Source organism: Amblyomma americanum, chromosome 3 (genome assembly GCF_052857255.1).
Source record: "Amblyomma americanum isolate KBUSLIRL-KWMA chromosome 3, ASM5285725v1, whole genome shotgun sequence".
Classification (NCBI taxonomy): Eukaryota; Metazoa; Arthropoda; class Arachnida; order Ixodida; family Ixodidae; genus Amblyomma; species Amblyomma americanum.
The window spans coordinates 70,595,807-70,621,233 of record NC_135499.1 but is presented as its reverse complement, the minus strand read 5'-3'; the positions used below and the strand labels follow the sequence as shown (position 1 = coordinate 70,621,233).

The window sequence follows — 25,427 nt, the reverse complement described above, 5'->3', positions numbered from 1 at the left end:
GATATGACCGTCATTTACAAATCCGGTCACACACACGTAGACGCCGCCTGCTTATCTCGTGCTTCCGTGCAAGCAGCTCCGGACGACGCTGGTCACAACGATGAAGTCTTCTTGTACGAAATACATGCCAAAGATTTCGCCGAGCATCAACTCGCCAATCCCGACCTCCGCGACATCATTCGTTATCCTGAAGGTACCAGCAGGAGAGTTCCTAAAGCCTTCAGGCGAGCTTTGGCGTCTCTCTGCGTACGAAACAGCGTTCTCTTTAAGAAGAATTTCGCCGCCAACAGTAGGCAATTTTTGCTGGTAGTCCCTGTGAACCTACGCGAACAAATTCTCCACGCCTGCCATGACGAAACAGCTTCCGGCCACCTTTGTGTTACTAAAACACAAGCTAGGATTCAAGGCAAGTACTACTGGCCTCGCCTGGGTCCTGACGTTGCGCATTACGTCCGCACTTGCCGGGATTGCCATCGCCGCAAAGTTCCGCCTGTGAAGCCAGCCGGATTTCTCGAACCCATTGAGCCGCCTTCGCAAGCGTTTCAACAATTCGGCATGGTATTACTCGGTCCCTTTCCTACATCAGGCTCTGGAAAAAAATAGATGATAGTAGCCACTGATTATCTCACACGTTATGCGGAGACAGCATCTCTTTAAAGTAGCACCGCCATCGAAGTAGCCCAGTTCTTTGTTCATCAAATCGTCTTACGTCATGGTGCTCTGCAAGCTTTGATTATGCACAGAGGGGCTGCATTTTCCTTTGAGCTCCTGCACCATATTCTAATTTTCAGTCACACCAGTCACCGTAAGACGACTTCTTATCATCCCCAAACTAACGGACTGACAGAACGTCTCAACAAGACGGTGGCGGACATGCTTTCAATGTAAGCGGACGGGGAACATAAAACCTGGGACGACGTCCTACCCTACGTCACGTTCGCATACAATACAGCGGTGAAGGAAACAACCAACATGGCACCATTTGGCCTAGTTTATGGACGTCAGGTCAAGATAACACTCTATGCCATGCTGCCTCATGTCGACGATCATCCAAATAACGACGTTGCGTCTTTCTTACAACGCGCGGAAGCTGCTCGCCCACTCGCACAGGCTCCAATTCAGGACCAAAAGGGCCAGAACGCGTAACCCTACAACCTACGCAGGCGGCATGTGGATACCACCCAGGTGACCTTGTCTGGGTTTGGTCTCCTATCCGACGACGCGGACTGAGCGAAAAGCTCTTGCGCCGCTACTTCGGTCTTTACCGATTTGTACGACGCCTTGGAGCCCTGAATTACGAAGTCGTCCCTCATGAGACACAACAATCTCGACGCCACCACCGGCCCAAGGTGGTCCACGTGGTTTGCCTGAAGCCCTACTACGCAAGCACACCCTAACCCTTCTCGAGACCCCCTGCTTTCTTTTGAGCATCGGGTCCATGCTTTCGGAGGAGGGGGCAAATGACGCCAGCGCTCGTGCAGACGAACGCGCCTATCAAGAAGAGGAGAGCGAAGTGTTGTAGAAGCGCTCGTCCAGGGCTACGCCGCTGCTGACTCTCGGCCGTTAAGCGCCAACGTAACTCTCGGCCGCTTAACGCCAACGTGACAATATTACTAAGCCGACAAGTGTAGGCAACTGAGGGGCTCTTTATGACATACAAATGGAGGAAGGCCACAGTCATCGAAACCAAGAAAAGCGCAGAGGAATGAATGGCACTATCTATTTTTGTTTTACTTGTGTTCTGCATCAGGGACAAATAAAAAGCGTGAATATTTTGTGGCTGAAAGATAATTGTTGCAAAGCAAAAGAAAAACATACCTATGTCGCCAATGGAATTCGAACCCACGACCTCAGAATTCTACGTCCGGTGCTCTGCAAACTGACTCAACTGCCAAAAGATTGGACAGCCTTCTTTATAGCTCAGTTGTTAGTGCACCGGACGCGAAACTTTAATGTTGGGTTTGCATCCCACCGGAGGCATCTGGATGATCTTTCTTCCGCTTTCTAACCAAACATCTTACAGCCATGAAATAATTATGCTCTGAATTCGCCAATCTTCAACACCACAAATAGAACAATAATTCCTCTGCGCTGTTCTTGCTTTTGGTAGCAGTTGGATTCCTTCATTTGTATGTCATAATGAGTGCCTCATTCCCCTTCAATTGTCTTCTCAATCGCTTAAAAAGGGCTCGGTTATGGCAGTCTTGATAACATAGGTAATATGAGGGTTCTCGCAGTGCTTGCGTCCTCACCATTCGATCACGTGCCGCGTGAGACTCAAGGTAATACAGGATATACTGCGTCCGCCGCTGTGGACTAGGTGGTCGATGGTGTACATTCTCAAGCTTAGGATACACGGAATACCCCCGAAAGCATCAATTTTGTACAGCCGTCGCTGTAGCTACGTTGGTAGAACACGGTATGCCAAATTCGAAGTTCGTGGGTTATGATCACACCGGCGGCATGACGTTGATTTTTCTTTTTTTTTTTGTAACCAAGTATTTTTGAGCCATGAAATTATTATGCTATTAATTTGACAATGAACAGTGCCACGATTAAAAAACAGAAAATTTCCCTGTGCTTTTCTCGATTTCGGTGACTGTTGGCCTCCTTTATTTCTGCTGTGTAACTTTAATGATAACTGTAGTTACTCCATAATGCATCATCTGCACAATAATTAAATTTTAAGGCGATATGGTTAAGGAGGCCCTGTCTCGAAGAAGTCGGCATCATTGTCGGCGTCGGTGACGGTGAGAGAAAGAGCCGCAAAAAATCTCATGAGAAGCAACCTAGGAGGCAGGTGGCCAGCCCGCGGTGGTGGCCACTTAGCCGCTGCACCACTGCGGTCTACCCCGGATCATGACTGTTGAGAAGAAAAGGACCGATTTCGCATGTATCCTTTCCCATTTTTGCACGCTATGACTCTTTCTCAAAGATTTCCAGACCGCAGCAGTTTCAAGAAAGGCTCCAAAAAGAGCAAATGATCCAGATGTAGAATAGACTGCTGTAATTTTTTTCATTATGGTCTGAAATTTTATAAAACGAATTCCAAGAGGCCATTTTTAAAACCTCCCTGCAGGAACGACAAGCATTCCTTGAGTACCCCGTACCCATTCCATGAAGGAAGTAATAGATATTCCCAGTGCGACAGGAAAAAATTTCCCTTCATGGAAAAAAAACTATTACGCGACAGTGTACACAGCTCGTTCGGTCGAAAAGACGTCGGCGTCGTAGTAGTAGTAGTTGTAGACACCGCGCGTTGTAAATATTTGGGGGCTGCGTAAAAACCGATAGCACGCACACTCAAAGAATAAAAACCCAGGGTCAAGGCCGGCAATCGAGCCAAGGCCTCTGGCGTTCGTGACGGGGACGCTTGCAATCCGCCACGACGACTCGACCTTCGAACTTGAATAAAGGCGTGTCTAGTGAATGCGCGGCTTTCTTACGAACGTGTCTTAGACATCAGTACTGAGGCGTACATGAGTGATTATGAGCATATAAATTACAGCTGTCGTAATTAAGCGAGTACCATGCGTTGCCGGTAAATTTCCTCCGCGCTTGGCGTGCAATAGTAGCGCCATCGTGTGGCACCCACTAAAACCTTCTCCCTGGCAGATGGCAGCCCGGCAGATGGCGCGCTTGTAGGCGACCTTTCTGCGTCGGAGTACAGCCCTTCGTTTCTGAACAGGTGTGATGGAAGTGCAGCCGCCTACGAGTTCTGGTGTGGAGCAGCGTCTCTGTTGTGTTCAGTGGCCTCCTGTAGACTCCGAGCGATTTGTCTAACGGGCAAGGCAATGCCGTTCCGTGGACTCCCTAGCAACGCTGCAATACGCTGTCGCGTTTCACACTTAAAGGCGAGTCTTAACGTCCTCCAATTTTGATTCCAATTTGACGCAATAAAGTAATTTCCAACAAGGAGTGCACTAAAGCATAATAATTTTATTCCCATCCGGGCATCTGTTCACTACCCTATAATTCTTCACAAAAGCATGTCTGGGCGGGAAACCATTAAGGAACGCAATTTTAATTTTCGTTATAAGATTTCGCTAAAACAATCAATATATCCGCTGAACACCCGATGACAGTGTTGGTTTTTTTTTTCTCTTAACGTTTTTGCTATCGTGAAAAACGTTCCCCATTGGTTTCTTATTATAGTCAAAACTCTTCGCTCCGATAGATGGAATCATTTTAAAAGCTACATATCTGAAGAATAACCACTACCTTCAATATTTTCATAACAGTATCTTACAAATTTGCAGTTCTCCTATTTTTTGTCCAAAAATCTCGATATGGTTCTGCACCAAGCGCTATTGCGGTTCCTAGAGAGCGACATCCAGCCGATCCAACTGTCCCACGTAGTGAAAGCGCGTGAACTCGAAAATGCCAGTCAGCAATAGTCATGAAACAAAAGCTGGTTATTAAGGCTGAGTTTCAAGGCATGATCCGCGCTTACCTCACTAGGAGAAGGGCTCATGGTGTCATCTCCTACTGTAGATTCACCTGTTGGGCTGGATTCGTCCGCTGCTTGTGTTGTCTCACCGATTGTCGCCTGGAAAACGACAAAACAAAATCAGGCAGCTATGTTTGCATGACCATGGTACATTTTCCGGCAAGTGCAAGAGTAGTGTAAGCGATCTGGGAAATCTCATTTTTTGCCGTCGCTTAACGTTAAAGCGTTAAAAGTCCTTGTCAGCGGTAGCCCTAGCGTCGGCGGATAGGGTAATGCAGGTGGTGCCACTTGCCGCTAAGGAAACATACCTTTGTGAAATCATAACAACCTGCCCACAGGGTTGTGGGCCAAATAAGTACCGCTTCAGATTTCAATTAAGTTGATGATTGGTCACGAGAGGTTGTTCGGGAAGAGTAATGTTGGTCTGCTAAGCCCCAACTGCGGCTGTGTTTGAGATAGCCATTCTCTGGGGCAGCAGCGCGTCGCTGAACCGGTGCACCACTGCCCAGGAATGTATGAGGACTTCCCGCAATCTATGAATGCAAAGAAGACAACGGCAAGTTCTACAAATATGGGCATGCAGGCAGAACACAACCTACGGACAAGGAGTTCTTGCGCGGACGGGATCTCTAATATTGTCGTACTGTACTCTTCAGGCTAGTTTATGCGTTATGTTTCGTTTATGGGGGTTTAACGACCTAAATAGACTCAGGCTATGAGAGACGCCGCAGTGGAGGGCACCGGAAATTTCGTCCACCTGGTGTTCTTTAACGTGGACTGGCATCGCACAGTATACACGGTCCTCTAGAAATTCGCTGCATTTAAATTCGACCGCCGCGGCAGGGATCGAACCCGCGTGTTTTTTGGACCAGCAGCCGAGCGCCATAACTACTCAGCCACCGCGGCGGCGTTAAGTGTTATGTGATGGTAAAGAAAGAAGAATGCCCGTATGTGCAAGCGGCACGTAAAGAGCACCCAAGGCCACTGAAGGGAACCGTTAATGCCGTTGAGTCATGTATTAATGCCGAGCTTAAATGTTCCCTCAACTTTTTTTCTCATTCATTCTTTTGTTTCCCTAAACAGAGATCGCGCGCTGTTCGAATATGCATATTCGAGAGCGACAAAAACCCCGCGTATACTCGCGCCGATCATGCTTGAACGGTTCTTCCAGTTGCTTGGGTGAGCCGCCGAGATAGAGGAGTGTTTAGCAAGGCTTTACAGCGCTGGGAAACCCACAACACACATCCTGACGAAAACGAAAAGGTTACCTCGCATGAAATGGTTACAACCTAAAGCCACGTCAGCTGCACTACACTGAGCTCATATTAGCATATGGCATAGTTTTCTTGGAGCCAGCGCAACGTTTCCTGCGGTGTAGCACTTTTTAGTGCGAAATCAGCTCTTAACACAGTCGCAATCAAGAATCTTGTGTGAAGCCTTGGAGTAAATGGGGTAAGCTAGGGTTAGTTCGGAGGAGCGTCGCGCAAGCTGCCGCCAATGCTAGGGTGATGTTGAGGGTGACCTATGCGAAACGAAGCATAGCAACAGCCATGCAGAAACAAAATAAATATTCCCACGAGTAGGTTTCCAAACCATGACGGCGGGAGCAGATTCGCCTCGCTGGCCACTGCCCGACGGCACAATGTTATCGCCGCAATCGATCAAGCTTCGTGTTAAACTGCAACACTCTCTCGCGCTGTGCGTTGCACATCGTTGTCTTCATCAACTTTCATATGCGGCGCGGACAGATCACATCAGATTAACCTCGATCAGAACTTAAACTTGTTCTAGTATCGTCGCCAGACGTGCCGACGACCCAGCAAAGAGTCATCTAGGCTAAACAGATGTGACAAGTCGACGCGGTTTAACTGCTGCCTCTTCTTCACACCACGTTAAAACATTTCCTTCTATTTTTGCTTTTTAAGAAGTTAACTATCACCGTGACGGGTGACAGCGGGAGCACTGATGTGTGTTTCCAGCACCGCCACAATATTATACGCGTTTGTACGTTTTCGAATTTTTGATATTATGCATAAATAACCGGTTAATTTGCTAGTGCTTCCGAGAGCGTCACTCATGGGTCAAGAGAATTGTACAGCTTAGCTTTCAAGCCATCACTAGAGCATTCGTACTTATCATAGTGGCTGTACCTAAATGTACAGCTGGGCTTTTCTGTGGTCAAAGCTTTAAGGTCTATGTTATCGTCGAGACTTTGCGCATATAGGAAACGCACGGCGGGAGAGGCGCACCGCATGCAATGAAGGCTCGAGATTTCACCAGATCCTTTGGCTGGTGTGTGCATCTCTGCGTTCACCTCCTTCCGTGACCTGTGAAACATTCCGCCTATATGCTGTGATGGCTCTTAAGAGAACACAAACTAGCACTCGACTTGGCTCTAGAATCACCAGAATTACTAAAATACGTGTCTTACATGGGCAGAAAATATCGCTTCCTCTGTATGGGCCTTAAGGGCTAGGGCACTAAAAATGCTATGGCGATTATACATCCGTGCTAACGCGGGTGATGACCGGTAGCTGGTCCTTCTCCTGTTTTTACGATTGCTAATTTTGTTTTTAATGCTTCGGCCACGTATTGGTAGTTGTCTATTGTGATTTGGTTTTGACTTCGGTTACTGATGCTTTATGTCGTTATAAATAACGCGTAAATAACCACGCTACGTGGAAACTAAAGGCGCAGCACCTTTTTCACCCTTGGACGACACCAAGGCGGACGGGGCGCGGAAGGGAGGCAAGTATGCAACTCTAAACACGAAGATAGTGGAATTTTGGTTTCAAAGGAAGAGATAGTGTTTTAAATCACCTAGCCTTGAAATGAATTCCGTCGCCGTTCATCTACTGATGCATTTAAGTCGCCAGTTTAGAACGTATACGCGTAACATCACTCGGTTTTATAATGCGAAAGCATTATGTTGCTCATCGGTCAAAAAGTCCAGCGTTGACCGACCGTCCAGAAAGAAACGGACCCTATCCCACACAGTACCTGACTGCATCATCAGGAAGGAAAAAAAATCTTTTTCCGAAGAGGGCTTCGAACCCAATTGTGTCGGCGAAAATTCAGTGCGAAATCACCATGGTTCCGGAACCGGAAGTGATGTCATCACACTGTAAGTGATGTTATCCAAACCAGAAGTGACGTGGCGGCTAGGTGAAGCTACGCTTTCTATTTAAGCTTATGTCGCATGGTCTTTTCTAACTACCTTCACCCTACGGCCTTTTACCTAAAGGCCTTCACCAGAAATTCTGTTCAAACACTGGTAATACATGCTAACTAGTAATGCTAGTAAACAAATCTATTTATCTAGTAGCCCGACAACACACAGATGCTCTCGCATTTACAGCACGTAAGCAGTCTTAAGCGTCTTGTAATTCTTCCCATCCTGCATCGGTATTAAGAACTCAATGGCTATAAAATACACACCTGGGGCTACCTTTAAAGCCTGCCTATGAGGAAGAAAAATATTCCCTCACCACCTCTTACCATCTCCTTGAAGGAATTATAAATATTTCAACTTGGTCCACGAAAAAAACATTCTGGGCGGGAATAAATTATTATGTTTTGAGGAAATAAAATCAATTTAAGGGAGCGAAAACGCTGATAGACAAATTATTTCATGCCCATCCGTACATCGTATCGCAAGATTTCTGTTTATTGTGTATGGATCGTGTAGGAAAAGGAAGCGGTCTTCTCATGCAGCGAGTTCAATATCAGCGTCCCGAGAGCATTTCGTGTTGCTCGACATGCAGCACAACTGTAACTTCCTGTTGTGTGCAATCTTCATTCATATTTGAACAGCGCAATAAAACAACGTTCGCAGTTCGCAGCCCAGTTCGCAGCTTTAATGTGCAATCTTGTCTCTCGAAGCCGGCGTACATAGTTTTGGTGGGACCTCTTCCGGAAGACAGCAAGATACCTTCGTGGTCATCTATGCAGTACTACCGCATCTTAGATTGACCACTATAAACACGCTTGTGTCCCTTGCAATCGCACAGCGCGAGCGTAATTTAATATGCTTGGCGTTGAAACAAAGAAAAATCTACCGTGTTCGCGGCAGTGGTAAAGCGCATGGTAACCGCTAACTGGCCTGTCTCCTGTTTTTCTGATTGCTGCTCCTGTTTTGAATGCTCCATGTGTGGACTACCAGCAGGTGATAATTCTGATTTAGATTTGGCAGGGTTACTGATGATATAAGGCAGGAAAAATAGAAAATAAATACGTTGTCTAGAAACGACAGGCGAAGCAGCTGGTACACCCTCGGTCAATCTGCTGACTGTATACTCATCGCCAAATTAGGAGGAGTCTAGATGACAGGATCCCGTTTTATTCCCATCCTGAATCATTAATTTTATTGTATCCCGTTGGCAAGAAATACCATGTTAGAGTTTTGAATCCGCCTTGATGTAAGCCGAAATCAGACTTCATTTGAACTGAGTGGTTCATATTCTTCAGTGATCGACACTCGGACCGAACATATGCACACACTAGAAGCAAACGTTACTTTCGCGTTTTATTACCAAGCTTTCAAGCGCAGGAAAAGTCAAAAAGCATCTGCACATCATGAGAACCACTGGAAGATTCCCTTAAAGTTGTCGCGAACCAATTGCACGGAGTTGACCTTTCCGCTTTCACAACGCGCTTGCGACAGCTGGAAGCCCGCCGATTTAGCAGGCCTCATTCTCTGAGTGCCAACCACCGTCTCACGGTTTACTCTACATCGCTGTGGTTCATAAAAGCGGCCATATTTTACGCTTACCTCATCAGAAACAGAGCTCATGGAATCATCAGCTTTTGTAGATTCTTCTGTCGGGCTCGATTCGTCCGCCATCGGTGGTGTCGCATCGGCCGCCGCCTGCCAAAAGACAAAACAAAATTAAACAGAATCTGAATGACCATGTTATGTTTCCGGGCTCGTGCAACAGGAGCTCACGCGAGTTGGGCAAATCTCGTCATTTTTCCGCGTTTCGACGCTCTGCCGTTTACGGTTCTGTTCAGCGGGAACCCTAGCGTCGGCGGGTGGAGAAAAGAAGGTGGCCCATTTGCCGCTTAAGGCACATGCCTTTGTGACATCACAACAACCTGGACATTGGGCACAACCCAAATGCCCACGACCACCAACCATTCAATCGGAGGTTAAATTAATTATTGGTCGCAAGAGGTTGCTCGCGAAGAGCATTCGAGGCCTCGCAAGTGCCACCTGTGGCTGTGTGTGAAACAGCAACCTGCCGGGGTAGTGGTGCATTGCTTAACAGCTGAACCACTGGGCCAGGACAGGTATGCGGACTCCACGCGATCAGTGCTTGCAGAGAATGGTCAATCCCGCATATATGGACATGTAGACAGAACCTAGGTGCTAAAGGAGTATTTGCGAGGGAGGGATCTCTTGCGCTAGAGCAATATATTCCAAAGGCTCCACTGTAAACATACGTTGTCTGGAATAGAAGTACAAACGACTGTCGTCCTCTTTTAAACTCACTATCCTAAAGCAGTGCAAGCAGTAATCAGGGGCGGAAATAAGAAAATTTTCTTTTTTTACTGCCATCACAAAACAAAGCTGTGAAATAGAGCATGCACATGATTCACTTTTTCAAACAGGAGTACGTCCGCTTATATACTTCTTCAGAAACTTAAAAACAATTTAAAAACTCCGGATGGATGGATGGATGGATGGATGGATGGATGGATGGATGGATGGATGGATGGATGGATGGATGGATGGATGGATGGATGGATGGATGGACGGACGGACGGACGGACGGACGGACGGACGGACGGACGGACGGACGGACGAACGGACGGACGGACGGACGGACGGACGGACGGACGGACGGACGGACGGACGGACGGACGGACGGATGGATGGATGGATGGATGGATGGATGGATGGATGGATGGATGGATGGATGGATGGACGGACGGACGGACGGATGGATGGATGGATGGATGGATGGATGGATGGATGGATGGATGGATGGATGGATGGATGGATGGATGGATGGATGGATACGGCTGAACGCTTTAAATCGGCCGGTGGCTCAAGCCACCTAGCCATGACTTATGAAATTTTACTCTTCCCTTGATCTTAGCCACCAATCAGATATCCTTCGATCGGTTACTTCTACCTGCTTAAAATCTACTTTCCCTTCACTGTCCTTAAACCCCAATATCTTGGATAAATCAGCCCCGCTGCTTTCCACTGTAGGGTGAAGCCCTTTACAGAAAAGTATCAAGTGTTCATCCGTTTTCTCCTCCTCTGCGCACGCAATGCACAACGTGCTTTCTCGTGGTACCTGACTCTTATGTCTTAGTCCGCAAAATTCCCGTCCTGGCCTCAAACAACAAAGAGCTTCCCCTACAATTATCACAGATATTTTCTTTGGCAATTTCCTCCTTAAAAACCCTTTATGTTTCCAGTTCTTATTTCATCAGCATCCCTGTTTTCCACACAGCGCTCTCTGTTTCTTTAAACTTTTTCTTAACTGATAATTGCTTATTTGCCCCCCTACTGCTGTACAGATATTTGCTTGTCAATGTTCTAGTTCGCTTTCTCCATTTCGTATCAACATTCTTTATATACAGGTATCCGAAAACTTTTCTAGCCCACTGCTGTTCCCCCATTTTACTAAATCGCTCCTCAAATGCTATCTTACTGCTAGCTTCTCTGCTCTCGAACGACGTATCACCTTGTATCCCGACGTATCCCGTATCACCTTGTACCCCCTGATTTGGTGTATTGCCATGTGCTCCCAAAGCTAGGCTCTCTATGCCACGTTGTTTAATTTCTAACCTTGCTTGAACATCTGGTCTCATGCACAGGACCGCATTACCGAAAGTCAGGCTAGGAACCATCACCCCTTTCCAGAACCCTCTTACGACTTCATACGTTTTGCAATTCCACAGTGCCCTATTTTTTATGAAAGCTGCATTCCTACTAGCTTTATTCATTACATATTTTTAATGCTCTGTCAGATACTGAGCATACTGAGCACTGTTATTTATCCACACCCCAAGTTACTTGTACTCATCCACTACTTCTAGCGTTAACTCCTGTATTCTATGCTCGCCGACCTCATCATAAATATCATCACTGAAGATTTTTTCTTACTAAACTTGAAACCCAACCTATCTCTCGTTCTTAGCGTCTGCCCGCCGCCTAGCGGCAGCTGTCGGTTCGTCGCGCTTAGAGCTGACGACACCGGGTTTCGCGTCACTGGTTGCTCGCTTCTCGCCGCTGCTTCACGCATGTTCTTCATGACAGAAGATACCGGATCGCCGCCACCTTGCGCAGCAATGTTCTCCACAGACTCTGCTCCTGAAGCCGCCAGCGTGCTCGCGGAACGCTTGGTGTTGCTCCGCCTGCACCGTCAGTCCGTAAGAAGCCTGGCTCCGCTGGGTCAACACGGTGGTCAGTGACGCGTGGGCGTCTCCGCTTACCGCCCCCTCCTTTAAACACGATTATCGTGATAAAAGAGACTGGATATCATCGACCTTGGCAGCAAAATACTGCACTGAACGTCTCACTCAAGCGGGTAGTACGTGTGGAAGCAACGGCTGGCCATTCATTGTCTACGCAATATACAAATGCTGGAAGCTGCAGTTGCGCTCTGTCTTCACGTGAACCGGCCAGAATAAAAAATACCGGATTATCTTCGTCGTATTTTGAAGTAACCAGTACAGAAATCTCCTTTGATGCCACTAACGCGCATACACTAAACGCCAATCCCTCTTCAGTGTGCGGTGACATGCTGTGAGCCCCGCAAGGAATTTGGGTGCGCCGAGACTAAAGGCTGCATCGTCGCCCCGATGAGCCAACTCAGACAGCGGTAACTAAGTATCTGAGAAATTTGTGGTCGTATGGGGCCGACAAAAGCGTATGGCAATTTGTGCCTCTTTGCGTTAATATGTGCAGCTGCGCAGGTTTCCTGGAAACCAAATTTTCTTTATGTAGTTACGCTCCAGAAGTACGAAAAAGCTGCCCAGGCAATGAGCACGGAGAAAATGCACGAGTCCCGTTGCAGTCCATGAATTTTTGTCACGTTGTTATGAACAGCGATGAGAACAAAATCATGCTTGCCTTAATGAGTTGCATTCTTTCTGCGATGCAATGAAAGCAAGCGATTTTTTTTGTATTCGTAGCACAGGTACAAGAAAGAAGACTGAACAGGCGCTGACTAGCAACTAAAGGTTTATTCAGAAGGAACACATAATATATACTCTCTTTACAACCAAGAGCGCGCATGAGCCACATCAACTACTTTGATAAGCTGACAACTTCAGTTATGGTGATCGAGATACAATAGTTCACCATCATGAACGAGGACGGATGGAGTGCTTACGCATGTGTCGCTGTCGCGATTTTTGTTAATATGAAACGCTTCCGTGACCCCAAGGGCTACTTCAGAAACATGTATTCCACTTTTTAACGGTACTAAGAGCTTGCACAGTCACAAAGATAAACTAGAGAAATCAGCGAAACATTTCATATTCCCAAAAACCGTGACACATGCGTAATCACCCCGTCCGTTCTTGTTCATAACTGTGAACTATTGTATCTCGCGCACCATGACTGAAGTTGTCAGCTCATCAGTGTTGTTGCCGCCGCTCATGCGCACCCATGTAAAAAGAGTGTATATTATGTGTTCCTTTTAAATAAACCATCAGTTGCTAGTAAGCGCCTGGCCCGTCGTCTTCTCTCTTGTCCCTGTTCCGGCGCTGTTTTAGGTATGTACAAACTCGCCGTTTTACTTATAGTCGCCTCCAGTTTCATAACACCTGCCATTTATTTTAAACCATCGTTAAGGTGGCTAGATTGGAAAGGTGTGAAAACCGGCCGGGGAAACATGGCCCCGCAACGCGCCGATGCCATGTGGTGGCGCTGATGGCAGAGGCGCGGTAAGGCGCGCAGCCGAAATGAGCGCATCGCGTAGGCTAAATTTAACCACTGAAGCGAAAATGAGCCCGTTTCGCTTATCGCGCGTTTTCTGCTAGTGTCAAAGAATGGATCTTTATCATAAAATGGTGTTTCGTCAACTCACATCATTATTCCTGTGAAATATGCTGCTTCACAAGCCCAGTTTACATTGCATAGCTGGACTCAACCACGTTTTGTGCGTGCACATTTCGAGATGATGCCCAGGATGTGGGCGACGCTGTTAATGCCGTAGTGGAAGGTTTCGGAATAATTTAAACGACCTGGGTTTCAACGTGCACTGACTCTCTGCGTTGTGCCGCCACCGAAACGCAGCCACTACACATACGTACGGCGAGAAGAGCAGGTTGTAATGCGTGCCGTAGGACCTCAAAACTGCAGTCACATTGGCTGAAGGCGAAAATGAAAGACCGCCACGATGGCTCAGTGGTTAGGGTGCTCGACTACTGATCCAGAGTTCCCGGGTTTGAACCCGGGATGTCAGTGCACGTTAAACATCCTCAGGTGGTCGAAATTATTCCGGAGCCCTCCACTACGGCACCACTTTCTTCCTTTCTTCTTTCAGTCCCTCCTTTATCCCTTCCCTTATGGCGCCCTTCAGGTGTCCAACGATATACGAGACAGATACTGCGCCATTTCCTTTCAAAAAAAAAACAATTACTATTATTATTCCTAAGGGAAGAAATTATAAAGGAGGGACTAAGAGAAGGAAGAGGTGCCGCAGTGGAGGGCTCCGGAATAATTTCGACCACCTGGGGACCTTTAACGTTCACTGACATCGCACAGCACATGGGCGCCTTAGCGTTTCGCCTCCATCGAAACGCGGCCGCCGCGGTCGGGTTCGAACCCGCTGGTACTCCGGATCAGTAGCCGAGTGCCCTAACCACTATAGTAGCCACCGCGGCGGGTAGGATGAAGGCGCCCCAAAGCATGAACCGGGCGCCCCAACGCACAAACCTGATTAATTACAAGTGAGGGGGAAATTTTTTCAGAATTTGATCTACAACATACAAAGCTTCAGTGTTTTCCGTTTCTTCTCACTATCCTGATTTATACCCTTAAGGAAAAAAATCCTTGTGAGGCAATAAAAACGTACAACTGATGCTGTCAGCGCAACTAATTTTTGTCACATATCACTAATTGAGTATAGAATACCTCTTCCGCAGCTTCGACATGCAAGCGCGTTCGGCTAAACGCATGTGCAAGTTCGTTTTCAACGACGGTAACGACTGTAAAATGATACTGACGGCCTTGTCGGCACTTGGGGTCGTTCCAGACCACTTGGCAAACATTCCCTGGCAGGCAGCGGCAAGGAACAGTTTTTTTTTTTTACTGTTTCCCGTGCCACACCCAGGCGCAAAGCACCAATGCTCCGTCTTCTTTTTTGTTGTTGAAGGCATCTCGCTCTCGCATGAGAAAACGCTGCTACAGACTCTCCAATAAAGGCGACGAAACGAACTAACTGCTACGGGGTGCGCAAGGCCGACGCGGCTGAGCTTACCGCGCCGCTAGGAGCAGCGCCACATTCCCCCTAGCGGCATCGGTGCGCAGAGGGGTCACGCTCGGCCGACGGAAGGCGCCGCGCTCTTCACACCTTCCCAATCTAGCCACCTTACCATCGTGGAGGCAAGTGTTCCGGTTGAAACTTCCAATCTCAAGAAGGCAGCCAGAGAAAAAGAAAAAAGCCGATTGACACACCCGGCCGAGAATGTGACGTCAAAGCAGAACTGAAGACAGGTGGGGATAGCTTTATCTCCCTAGCACTGGGAAAGAAATTGCAATTAAGCGTCGCTACTTCTGCTGTGCTAGTCACCTGCACGCAAAAAGACGACGACGTCTAAGTGCGCGGCGACGGGTTCTCTCTGCAAGAAAATTGCATTCAAGCCCCCACTGTGTGTGTGCAAAGCGTTGTCTTTTCTTTTGATGCTCCGATTAATATGATTACTTTCATCTGGTGTCTATAACGCGTAAGGAACCTTCTGACAAGTGAAAAAAAAAACATTATGAACCACTGCCCCTTTTAGTGTACGAAAGCAGCCAAAGGCAGTGCGTATGAGCAAATGACTCAGTAATACCCTTTCCTTTGTGTTGTTTATGCTTTACTGAATAAATTTGCCGATTGGCGCTGCTTTCCATTCGCCGTTTTGCATTGACGGCTATGAAAGTCGCTATACCCACAACTTGTACTACCATAAAAACTGCGTCTAGCCGATATCAGCCGATGTACAGATATGTAATACAGTGGGATACAACTTCCGCCCACAAACAGAGCCCCCAAACGCAATTTCTCCTCGAAAAAAAAGTAGTCCGTTGATATTCCTCCACGACAAAAAGTAGTTCGTTTTTAAGCCATTTCAGGTTAGTGAAACAAGAAGCTAATCTCAATAAAAAAACAACCTCTAGAATGTTGTTATTTGGCTTCTTTATTTAATAAAGTCAAAAATTCAAAACTTGATTTCGTTTAAGGTTGGGATTGGTTAGCGGAGTGTTAACAACTGCTGGTGTTTAAATCTGTACCCTGCTAGAGCTATAATCGGATACAACATAAGAACGAAGCAGCAAATGCCCGCAAAGGGCCCTCCAGCCAATACAGCCTGGAGTGACGCTCATGGCGTCGTAGATGATCCCCTTTGAGCGGCCAGTGTGAAATCGCAGGGGTGGCAGATCAAGAGGTATTAACCCCGGCTTAATATGATTAACCTCTGTGTCATGAAAAGGCTGTGGCCATTGTCTGGAACTTGCTCTTTGAGGGTAACTACCGTTTCGTTCTTGAGCTTTATAGTATATTACCTGCTATGCTCTCTTAGCTGATCTTTTGCCATGAAAAACGTTTAAACATCAAAAATGCTTATTTCAGTTAACAATGTCCCCTGATTTCCTTGTGCAGACATGACTCAAGCTATATTTTAAGCACGTCACATACTTCAATATTAGAGGTGTAATTGTTTTCATGCGCTTACTGATTTTCAATCTTTATTTCAGAAGAAGCCTCATTGATATCGTGCCTTGTTACCAGCGAAAGCAACACATGCCTGTATGTTGACAGCAAGCCTTTTCCAGGTGCCCTCCTAGCTTGCAAAGGCGGCATCTCTATTTTTTGCTCCTTTCAGTTTTGAAATTAAATACTCAGAGACGCGAGTCAAGCCACTCCCCTTATGTTTACGGCTGCCAGGGCGTTGGTTCTTTGTGAACATCTGAAGCAAGCAGCCGGAAACTTGGCTCGTATGTTCTGTACCTAATAAAATTATTATTTGAAATCAGTGACTGCAATTTCATTGGTGAATTTATTCTGTGACAGGAAGCTCCAGAATGAAGCTTCCATAGGAGTACTTAATTTCAAATGTGCTCTTCCTCATGAGGTGAAAATACTCCTCTGGTCATCGTAGATGCCAACCTATAATAAGGCAAAGTGCTCCAAATATTTTCTGCAAAGAATGCTTAAAAAGAGCTGGCACATACTCCTGCCATATACTCTAAAGTGAGCAGAAAAGGAGTATATAATACTTCATTAATTACCGTGCTAACTGCTTTGTGAGCGCCCAATCAGTAAAAAAAAAGCTGTCATCTAAAGAGCGTTATCACTGTACTCCTTCTAACGCGCTTTGAATACCTATTCAAACGGAGAAGTAGACTAGCTACTTCTTTTCTGGGAAGTATCCAAGCACCCTTTCGGGAGTGCGCTATGCGACGTGCCATTTACTCCTATCTGGGTGTTTTTTTGTGCTTAGAGTGTAGGTCCAGCGTTATGTGATGATGAAAGAAAGAACAGTGTCGTCATGTGGGAAGTGATACGCAGAGTACCCAAGGCCACCGATGGGATCCATTAACGCCGGTCGGGCTGTATGCATCTGCCACCTGGGGTGTCTTATCTGTTACCGCCTGCCAAAAGAGGAAACTAATATAAGCAGCTACACCTCCATGACCATGGCATATTTCCGGGAAAGTGCAACACGAGTGAAAGCGGGTGGTCGAAATGCTGTCATATTTGTAGTCTTTTAACGCTATAACATTAAAGGCCTTTTTCATCAGGAGCCGTGCCGTTAGGAGTGCAGAGGAAAGCAGGTGGCCCGCCTGCTATTTAAGTGAAGTGCTGTTGTGACATCATCACAACCTACTCACGTGATAGTGGACAAACTTCTGACCATTTCACGTAGGAACTAAATTACTAATTTTTGCCGATAGGTTGCTCATGATGAGGAGGCTGGTCTCCTCAACATCTTCTCCAACCTGTGGTTCTGCTTGAACCAGCCACCTCCCTGGGCAGTAGCGCATCGCTTAACCGCTGCACCACTCCGCTAGGAGTGGCATAAGCGTATACGCGATCTCTGATTATAAAGTAGAGAATGACCAGTTTCACAAATATGGGCATAGAGGGACAACCTAGGCGACCGAGAAGGAGCTGTTCCGCGGGAGGGATCTTTACTGCTATCGCATTTCCGCCTTGAGGCTAGATTAAGCGTTATGTGATGGTGAAAAAAAGAACGTTGCCCGTGTCTGTGAAGTCATACTGAAAGAGGACAACAGGCGACTGAAAGGCCCGATTTGGCTATCACCTAAGAAGGAGCTTAGTTGTTCCCTCAACTTTTTTCTTTTCGTGCAGTCTTCTATTGCCTTGAACATAGATGGCTTTCTGGTGGAATAAGCATGTTAAATAACGCCAGAAACCCAGTGTATGCCTGCATGCCCGCGTCGATCGAAGCTTGAACCGTTCTTCCGTATACTTGCCCGAGCCACCGAGATCGAGGGTCTAAGAAAAGTGGTGTTCCGCAAGGCTTTACAGGGGTGGTGATCCAGCATCAAACATAGAGGCGAAAACGAAACGGTTAACTGGCGTGAACTGGCCACAATGCTTGGAGCCCCGTCAACTACACTGCATGGGTTCTAAATAGCATGGCAATATCTTACATGTACAACAATTATTCCCGTTTGATTATGTTCGTTTTTTGTTTCTTTAGCACTTGAGTCATTATCACAGCTTTGCGCCAGTTTTGTATTTCCAGCTCTGCCGTTTCGAAACAAGGGCGAGTTGCTATAAATGCATATACGATCAACAACGCAACCGGACGAAAGACGCAAAGAACAAGGAAGCAACACCGACGAGCGCTCACTCCTAACTCCATTTTTATTCACAAAACCTGATACTTATAGCCACAATCACAAGACCGAGTAGCTCACTCGCACATGCTCAGAGTACAATCTAAAGAATTCACATCATTAGTTCATGGGTCAACCCCTACAAGAAAAAAACCGGGAAACCACCGAAAAAAAAAAACAATCCCGCGTCATCTATTGTCTATGAAAGCTACTTGTTTACATACTAGCAATAAGGATGGCCGCCGCGGTGGCTCAGTGATAATGACACTCAGCTGATTAACCAGAAAGACGTGATCCCGGCCGTGGCGGTCGAATTTCGTTGAAGGAGAAATTCCGGAGGCATGTGTACTGCGCGATGTCAGCGAACACCAGGTGGCAGAAATTTCCGAAGCTATTCACTACGGCGTTCCTCATAGTCGAGTCGCTCTGAGGCATTAAACCCCCATAAACCATAGCAATAAGCATGGCTGACTAATGTATTCTTCTTTGCTTGTTGAAACCAGATATGCCTCCGTTAATACCCGCGTTGTCTTACTTCTACGATCAAATTGAGTGTTGGATTGAGTGACTAATGGTTTGCGCACTTTTTTTTTTGCATTTTTTGAAAGAGGCATATTTCATTCGCAAAACCAAAGGGCATAAATTAACCATCTTTACTACTAGGAAGCAAAGAAGTTGCTTTCATTGACAATACATGATTTCTTATTTTTTTCTGTGGGTTTCTCTTTTTTCGTTTAAGGGTTGAGGAATGTACTGATGTAGCTTTTCTAGTTTGTACTCTGAGCACGTGCAAGGCACCTGTTGGACCTTGTTATTGTAGGCATATGTATGTTGTTTTCTGAATAAAGAAATATAGTTGCAAGTCAGCGCTCGTATGTATTATGTCCTTGTTTTTTCTGTATTTCGTGCGGTTGCTCTGTTCCACACAATATGCACCAATGCGAACTCTGCCAAGACAAAAAGAATGTGTGGAGGCCTTCGGGTAGCCATACTAGCATTTTATTGCCTCATGTAAAGACAATGCGGGAGTTTATGGAAGCATATTTTATTGTAAAAACAACAATGCGTTAGTCAGCCACCCTTACTCAACATCATCACCATCAGCCTGAGTACACCCACTGCAGGGTAAATGCCTCCCATGTCCCTTTACTCTGAGAAGGTGCCCGGGAGCATTTGGGTCTCGTGGTTAGGGCTATGTGAATAAAAAATGTAGTTTCGAGTCAGTGCTCGTCTTTGTCGTTTCCTTGTTCTTCCTGCTTTTCATTCACTGGCTTAAACATGCATGGTTACTAGTGATAAAAAAGACAAGGGACCGTGAAAAGTTGCCGACGGCACAAAGCTAGACATCAAATGAAGTTTACTAGACATTTAGGTGAAAGATGCATAATGCGCATCCACGCATGCTCGAGAAACTCGGAATTTTTCCTTTAACACGACAGCAAGCACCGCCGATACACAGGAAAAACAAAAAGAAAATTCATAACACGTTGAAGCGCGTGCTCTTTGCCAGGTAAGCTATTTCTTTTTTCGTGAGGGCTACTGAGGGCGTGAGGGGGTGCTCATGCACTTTTTTCCTGCTTTCTCAATAAAAAAAGGTCAAATATCTTTCTACCTGCTTGCCGAGCCCCTTCAGTAATCGAGTGCTGTGAAAAAGACGTGTGAAAACTTCCAATTCTTTTTTCCTCTATTCTTTATGCTGCGCTTGCGGCAAATGGCCGCCAAATGGCCATCTGCCATGAGAGCTGCTTCAGTTGTTCACTGCTTTCGCAATCTTTCGTTCAGGCACTGTCCCGTCTGGCCTATACAGCACTTTCCTTAAGACAATGGAATGAGATAAACCACTCCAATGTTGCAGTTGACAAACCGCGTGGCTTGCTTGATCCGACGGGCTTTACCTTCGTCGCTGTTGTCGACGGCACGGCACATGCTTGACATTTTCAGCAGCGCCGAAAAACGACGCCATCGCCGCAATTTCCCGCCAATTTTTTGTGGCGATGGGACATGTGCACGTACCTCTTATATGCCGAAATGCCTCTTATATGCCGAAATTTACCTCTTAAATGCCGAAATGCCTTTCTTTGAAATGAACACAAAACTGGCATTTGATTTGGCTACAGAGTCAGTAGAATTGGAATGTAAAATGCGTCTCTTCCCTGCACGGGATACAAGCAGGAAGGAAGGGCCGCTCATTGCCTTCTGGTAGACTTTTCCATTATTTTTGTTTCCATTTAGCTCTTTATACGAGAGAAGAATAGCCCGAAAGATTATGTTGCGAATGATGTATCACCTGCCCAATTTTTTTAGGTGCTACGGCATTCGCCCGCTTATCGCGACTACGGCAGCCCGACCTCGACCGCGGTGGTCGCAGTTTAGTGGAAGAGAAATACAGAATCCGCCATGTACTTTTACTTCGCAATTTAAATCGCGAAGCTGTCACGGTAGGCAATGTTAAAACCTCAGTTTTTGAACAAGTTCCGTAGCACTGTGCCGGTTCTGACGAACTAACATGAGTAGCAGCCCCTGTCGAGGACTCATCGGCAATGTATGGGAGCAGCTATCGTCGCAGGGGTAATCCAAGCATACCAATAGTGTTCTTGAAGGCTTGAACTCCTGTCTTTCGAAGCTGCGACCCACTGTTAAGCTTGGACTTCTCGTGGAACGTTGCAAAAGCCACCTTCATGGTTATCTGTGGCGAACGCAACCACTTTAAACAGCCATTTTATACGCCTTGTACTAGCACTTCGCGAGCGCGCCTTAATATAAGCTTAGCGTGCAAACAAAACAATTCAGTGGTAATTACTCAGGTACTCCGGTATTAAACCGAATGATGAATGCTAGCTGGTCCGTTTCATGTTTCCGATTGCTCCATTTGCTCTCAATTGTGCTGCGGCAAATTGATAGGTGACGATTTTCGTTCGCGTTTGACAAGGTAATTGATCGTTTATAGTGTAAGAAATATTAATTAAAAATGGATAACTTGAAATTAAGGGTACAGTATATGTTTCACCCACGGTCGAGACTTGATTCATGCCGATGATGACGAGATGAAGGAGGCAGTGAAGTAGAGATTGTGCAGGTGAGGAAGTGGTCTTGATGTGCAGCGCCTTTAAGGTCCGCGTCCCGACAGCACTTCATTTTTTTTATTTTGCATTTTATTTTCGCGGGCACATCTATGCAGCTGAAGCACAGCGTCGTCCTCTAAACGCTGCACATATGCAGAAGGCAAAAGCTACAAGTGCGCGGATCGTATACTGCCTTTTGTGCGATCCGCCGCACACTTGTAGCTGTTGCCTCCTGCGTACGTCCAGCGTTTAGAGCACGAAGCTCTGCTTCGTCTGCATGGATGTCGGCGATGAAACTCGAATTGTATGCCACGTCGGCGCTGCGGTTTTATCACAACTCCTGCAAGGCTAGGGTGTTCCTGGGTCCGCCTGTGGGGGGGGGGGGGGGGGGGGGGGGTGAGTCTTACAGCCAGCTGAGCATTTGACATGATTCGTATTTTCATGTACCCCAGCTAGGGATGTGGGGACTATCGACCAGTAAATCGAGCAGGAAAACATATCTTGGGATTATTCTGCTCGAACTGGAACGTGTGTAAAATAAACTGAAGGTTTGCACAAACGCTCCTGCGATTCCTAGAGAAACGGCAGCCTCCCATTTATTTGAATGGCCGCGCAGTAAACAAAAACTGAAAATGCAGTCAGGACAATTGATGCGCCAAAAACTGGAAATTAAGGCTGAGTTCGACGTGATCATGAGCACTTACCTCAGTAGGAATGGGACTTTCTGCTATTGGTGATTGATCTGCACGGCCGGATGCGTCTTCCGCGGGTGGTGTTTCACCAGCTGGCGCCTGCCAAAAGACAAAAGGAAAATAAACAGCCACGCCTGCATCACCATAATATATTTCTGGGCAGGTGCAACTGTAGTGCAAGCGGGTCAAGGGAATCTCGGCATAGTTTGCCGTCTTTAATCGCTATATAGCGTGGAAGGTGGCTGTTAAATTACTGGTCAATCGCGATAGGTTGCTCAGGAAAAGCAACTTGGATCTCACAAGCGAGTGAGTACAAACTGCGCGAACAAGACGAGGCGTAAAGCACGCAAAAGGACAGACAAAGCGCACACTTCTAACTGATTTCATTTGTAAAAACACGTGGTTTATAAGGCCCGCGAACATAACAAGAAAAAAACTATCGCCATTCGGCTCGATGATAGAAAACAGCAGAATTTTACAGGAGAATCAGAGCCGGTCTGATCCTCACCTGCCACCATTCATCCTGTGATCACCTGTGTCAACCTCATCGCCACAACTACAAGTCAGTCAAAAATAGCGCCTGTCCTGTCCACTTCTGTGTCGTCCGTGTCCTTTTTGCGCTATGTTTTCTAAGAACTGTTACCAACTAGCCCAAACCAAGTTACTGTTACATCAAATTTCTCCTACATTGGGCTCTTTTCTATCCTCACCTGCCACCATTCATCCTGTGATCACCTGTGTCAACCTCATCGCCACAACTACAAGTCAGTCAAAATAGCGCCTGTCCTGTCCACTTCTATGTCGTCTGTTTCCTTTTTGCGCTATGTTTTCTAAGAACTGAAACACGAACATGCTGTTCCAAAAACTATCTCTTGTGTCGATAGCGATAACGAGGGCGAGCTCCCTTTCAGTTTTGCTGCGTGCATTACAGAGGAAAGCGGTTTTGTCGAGGTAAGGAACGCAGTTGCGGCTGCCACAGCTTTTGCAATGCAATAGTAGTTAGCTGCCTGTGCCGGTGTGCATCAACATTTTATGCTCCAGGGCTAGCTCACTGAAGCACCGGCCGGTTTGGCCGATGTAAACCGTCCCCAAGGTAGAGGTATCTGGTAGCTATCCTCAGAGACACACTTGGCGAACTTGGTCTCATGATTTTTCTTGCACGACCTGTGTTCTGTTCTTGCTTCTTTTGTTCTCAGAGCAGGGCACATAGTTTTTCAGCTCACAAGGCGCCGAAGAAACGACACGTATTCCGCATTTAGCTGTCACCTTCTTGATGCTGTGGGAAAGGCAGTGAAAATATGGCATGACGAAGGGAGGGGTTCGGTCCACACATTGTGCTTTCCTTACTGCATTCTTCAGCCTCTGAAGAAAGCGTTCACATGAGCTTCGAATTACGTGCTCAGGGTTGCCCGCGGATTCACCATCAGTTCGCACCAGCGGCGCACCCTTTCTTCGAGCTTGAGCATCTGATTTTCGCAAGTCGTCAATCCTCGAAATGGTTTGTGGTGGATTATCTACGCACTGTTTAATTGCCCTGAATAGATATTCGTATTCTGGCAGATAAGCACAGGACGAAGAACGCAAAAAAAAAACACAAAGGGAAGACAGCATAGCACCATGCCGGCTTACCTTTGTGTACTTACAGTGGCGTTCTTCGTACGGTAACATAACTATTCACGACAGCTTGATCAGACTGCCGCTATGATAAGGCATTCTGGTTTAATGAATGATAAAACCGACTGATATCTCCCCTATAGAAGCATCTACTACGAAGCTGTAGTGTTTATTCACCATGTGTTGTACACTTAGTGATGGCCTTAACAAGAAGATATTTTTGCCTCCTTACCGACTCGCTTGCAGTTTCAGCACCTCCCTCAACGTCGACGCGAGGCAACACTGCAGAGGAAAGACGATAAAAGCTTTGTGTAATAAAAAAATACATGCAGTCTATAAAGCTCACTACAATGCGTTAAAATGGAGGACACTTGCTTGCAAAGAGAGACAGCTCAAGTCCGTGTGTTCCTATCACCTTGGACATAAATTTTTCTGATGCTAAGTAGTTAATAATGTGAAAGCATTAAAAGCATGATCAGGGTTGGGGGGTGCGGGAATGTATCATCTTTTATAAAATTCGCCTTTGGCTGCAGGGAAGTGACGTCACCAAAACGGATATTTCTTATTCACGAAAGGGGAGTAGCGTGATTTTACCAAAAGTCTGTTAAAGGCATCAGCAGCTTCTAATGTTACCGCACTGCCAAAAGGTAAGGGGGTTAGGTATCCTTGTGAATTAATTTTGTCAGCTTTATTAGTAGTCTATGCAGTGGGTCATAATGCCTTGAAAAGCACGCAATAATGCTTTGGACCAAACGCGCACGCGTCGAAGTACATTTTGAAGTAGAATTTACAATTCACCCATAGCTGAAGCGCGCGACTGTTTGCAGTTATTTGGTCATTGGGAGTAGGAATCTTATTCAGACAAAGCGGTCAACATGCGGTCATCGCAATTAAGTTCGGTTTGACCTTTTGAGGCATTGAAGGTCGTTGTCAATGTGGTGCCCACTGCCGCAAATCAAATGTCAAGATCAAAGTCAAGGGTTAAAGTCAGGCACCCAATGGTCATAGTTATATGGCCATGTGGTCACACTACCACAGCTGGGGCGTACCACCACGCAGGTAAGTTCGGTTTGACCTTATGCCCTGACCCATTCGCTTTCTGGTTCGCTCAATCGATGGATTTCTCTGATGGCATTCGTCTTAGGGAATAGGGCTCATATTTTAACAATCTATGATCTGTAACGCAGTTCTCCGATTTTCGAATCTATCATGTTTTTAGAGATATATTCCGTATTTAAGTGCACAGTGAAGTATCTTAGATATTCTCTGTACAAAATATGAATCTTTTCATTTTGCATATCTCATGTATGCTGTTAGTCTTAAAAACTGTTATTCATGTAAGTTGTTTTCTTATTCAGTGTGGGTGAACGTCCTGGGAGTATACATGAATGTATGTACGCATGTATGTATGTATATGTGTATTTATGTATGTATGTATGTATGTATGTATGTATGTATGTATGTATGTATGTATGTATGTATGTATGTATGTATGTATGTATGTATGTGCACATGATTGTATGTATGTGTGTATGTACGTATGTATGCATGTAAGTACGTATGTATGCACT

General features: G+C 46.2%; 1 protein-coding gene across 1 annotated transcript in view; it reads right to left on the bottom strand.

The window, feature by feature from the left end:
* Positions 1 to 25,427, bottom strand: part of LOC144123047 (neprilysin-1-like) — a 240,814-nt gene that overhangs the window by 194,503 nt on the left and 20,884 nt on the right. Inside the window, exons 4-7 of the mRNA XM_077655963.1 lie at positions 24,089 to 24,138; positions 22,255 to 22,341; positions 9,222 to 9,317; positions 4,454 to 4,549 (exon numbers count right to left, since the gene is read on the bottom strand). Coding sequence (XP_077512089.1) covers positions 4,454 to 4,549; positions 9,222 to 9,317; positions 22,255 to 22,341; positions 24,089 to 24,138 — 329 coding nt within the window. The remainder of the gene's footprint in view (positions 1 to 4,453; positions 4,550 to 9,221; positions 9,318 to 22,254; positions 22,342 to 24,088; positions 24,139 to 25,427) is intronic.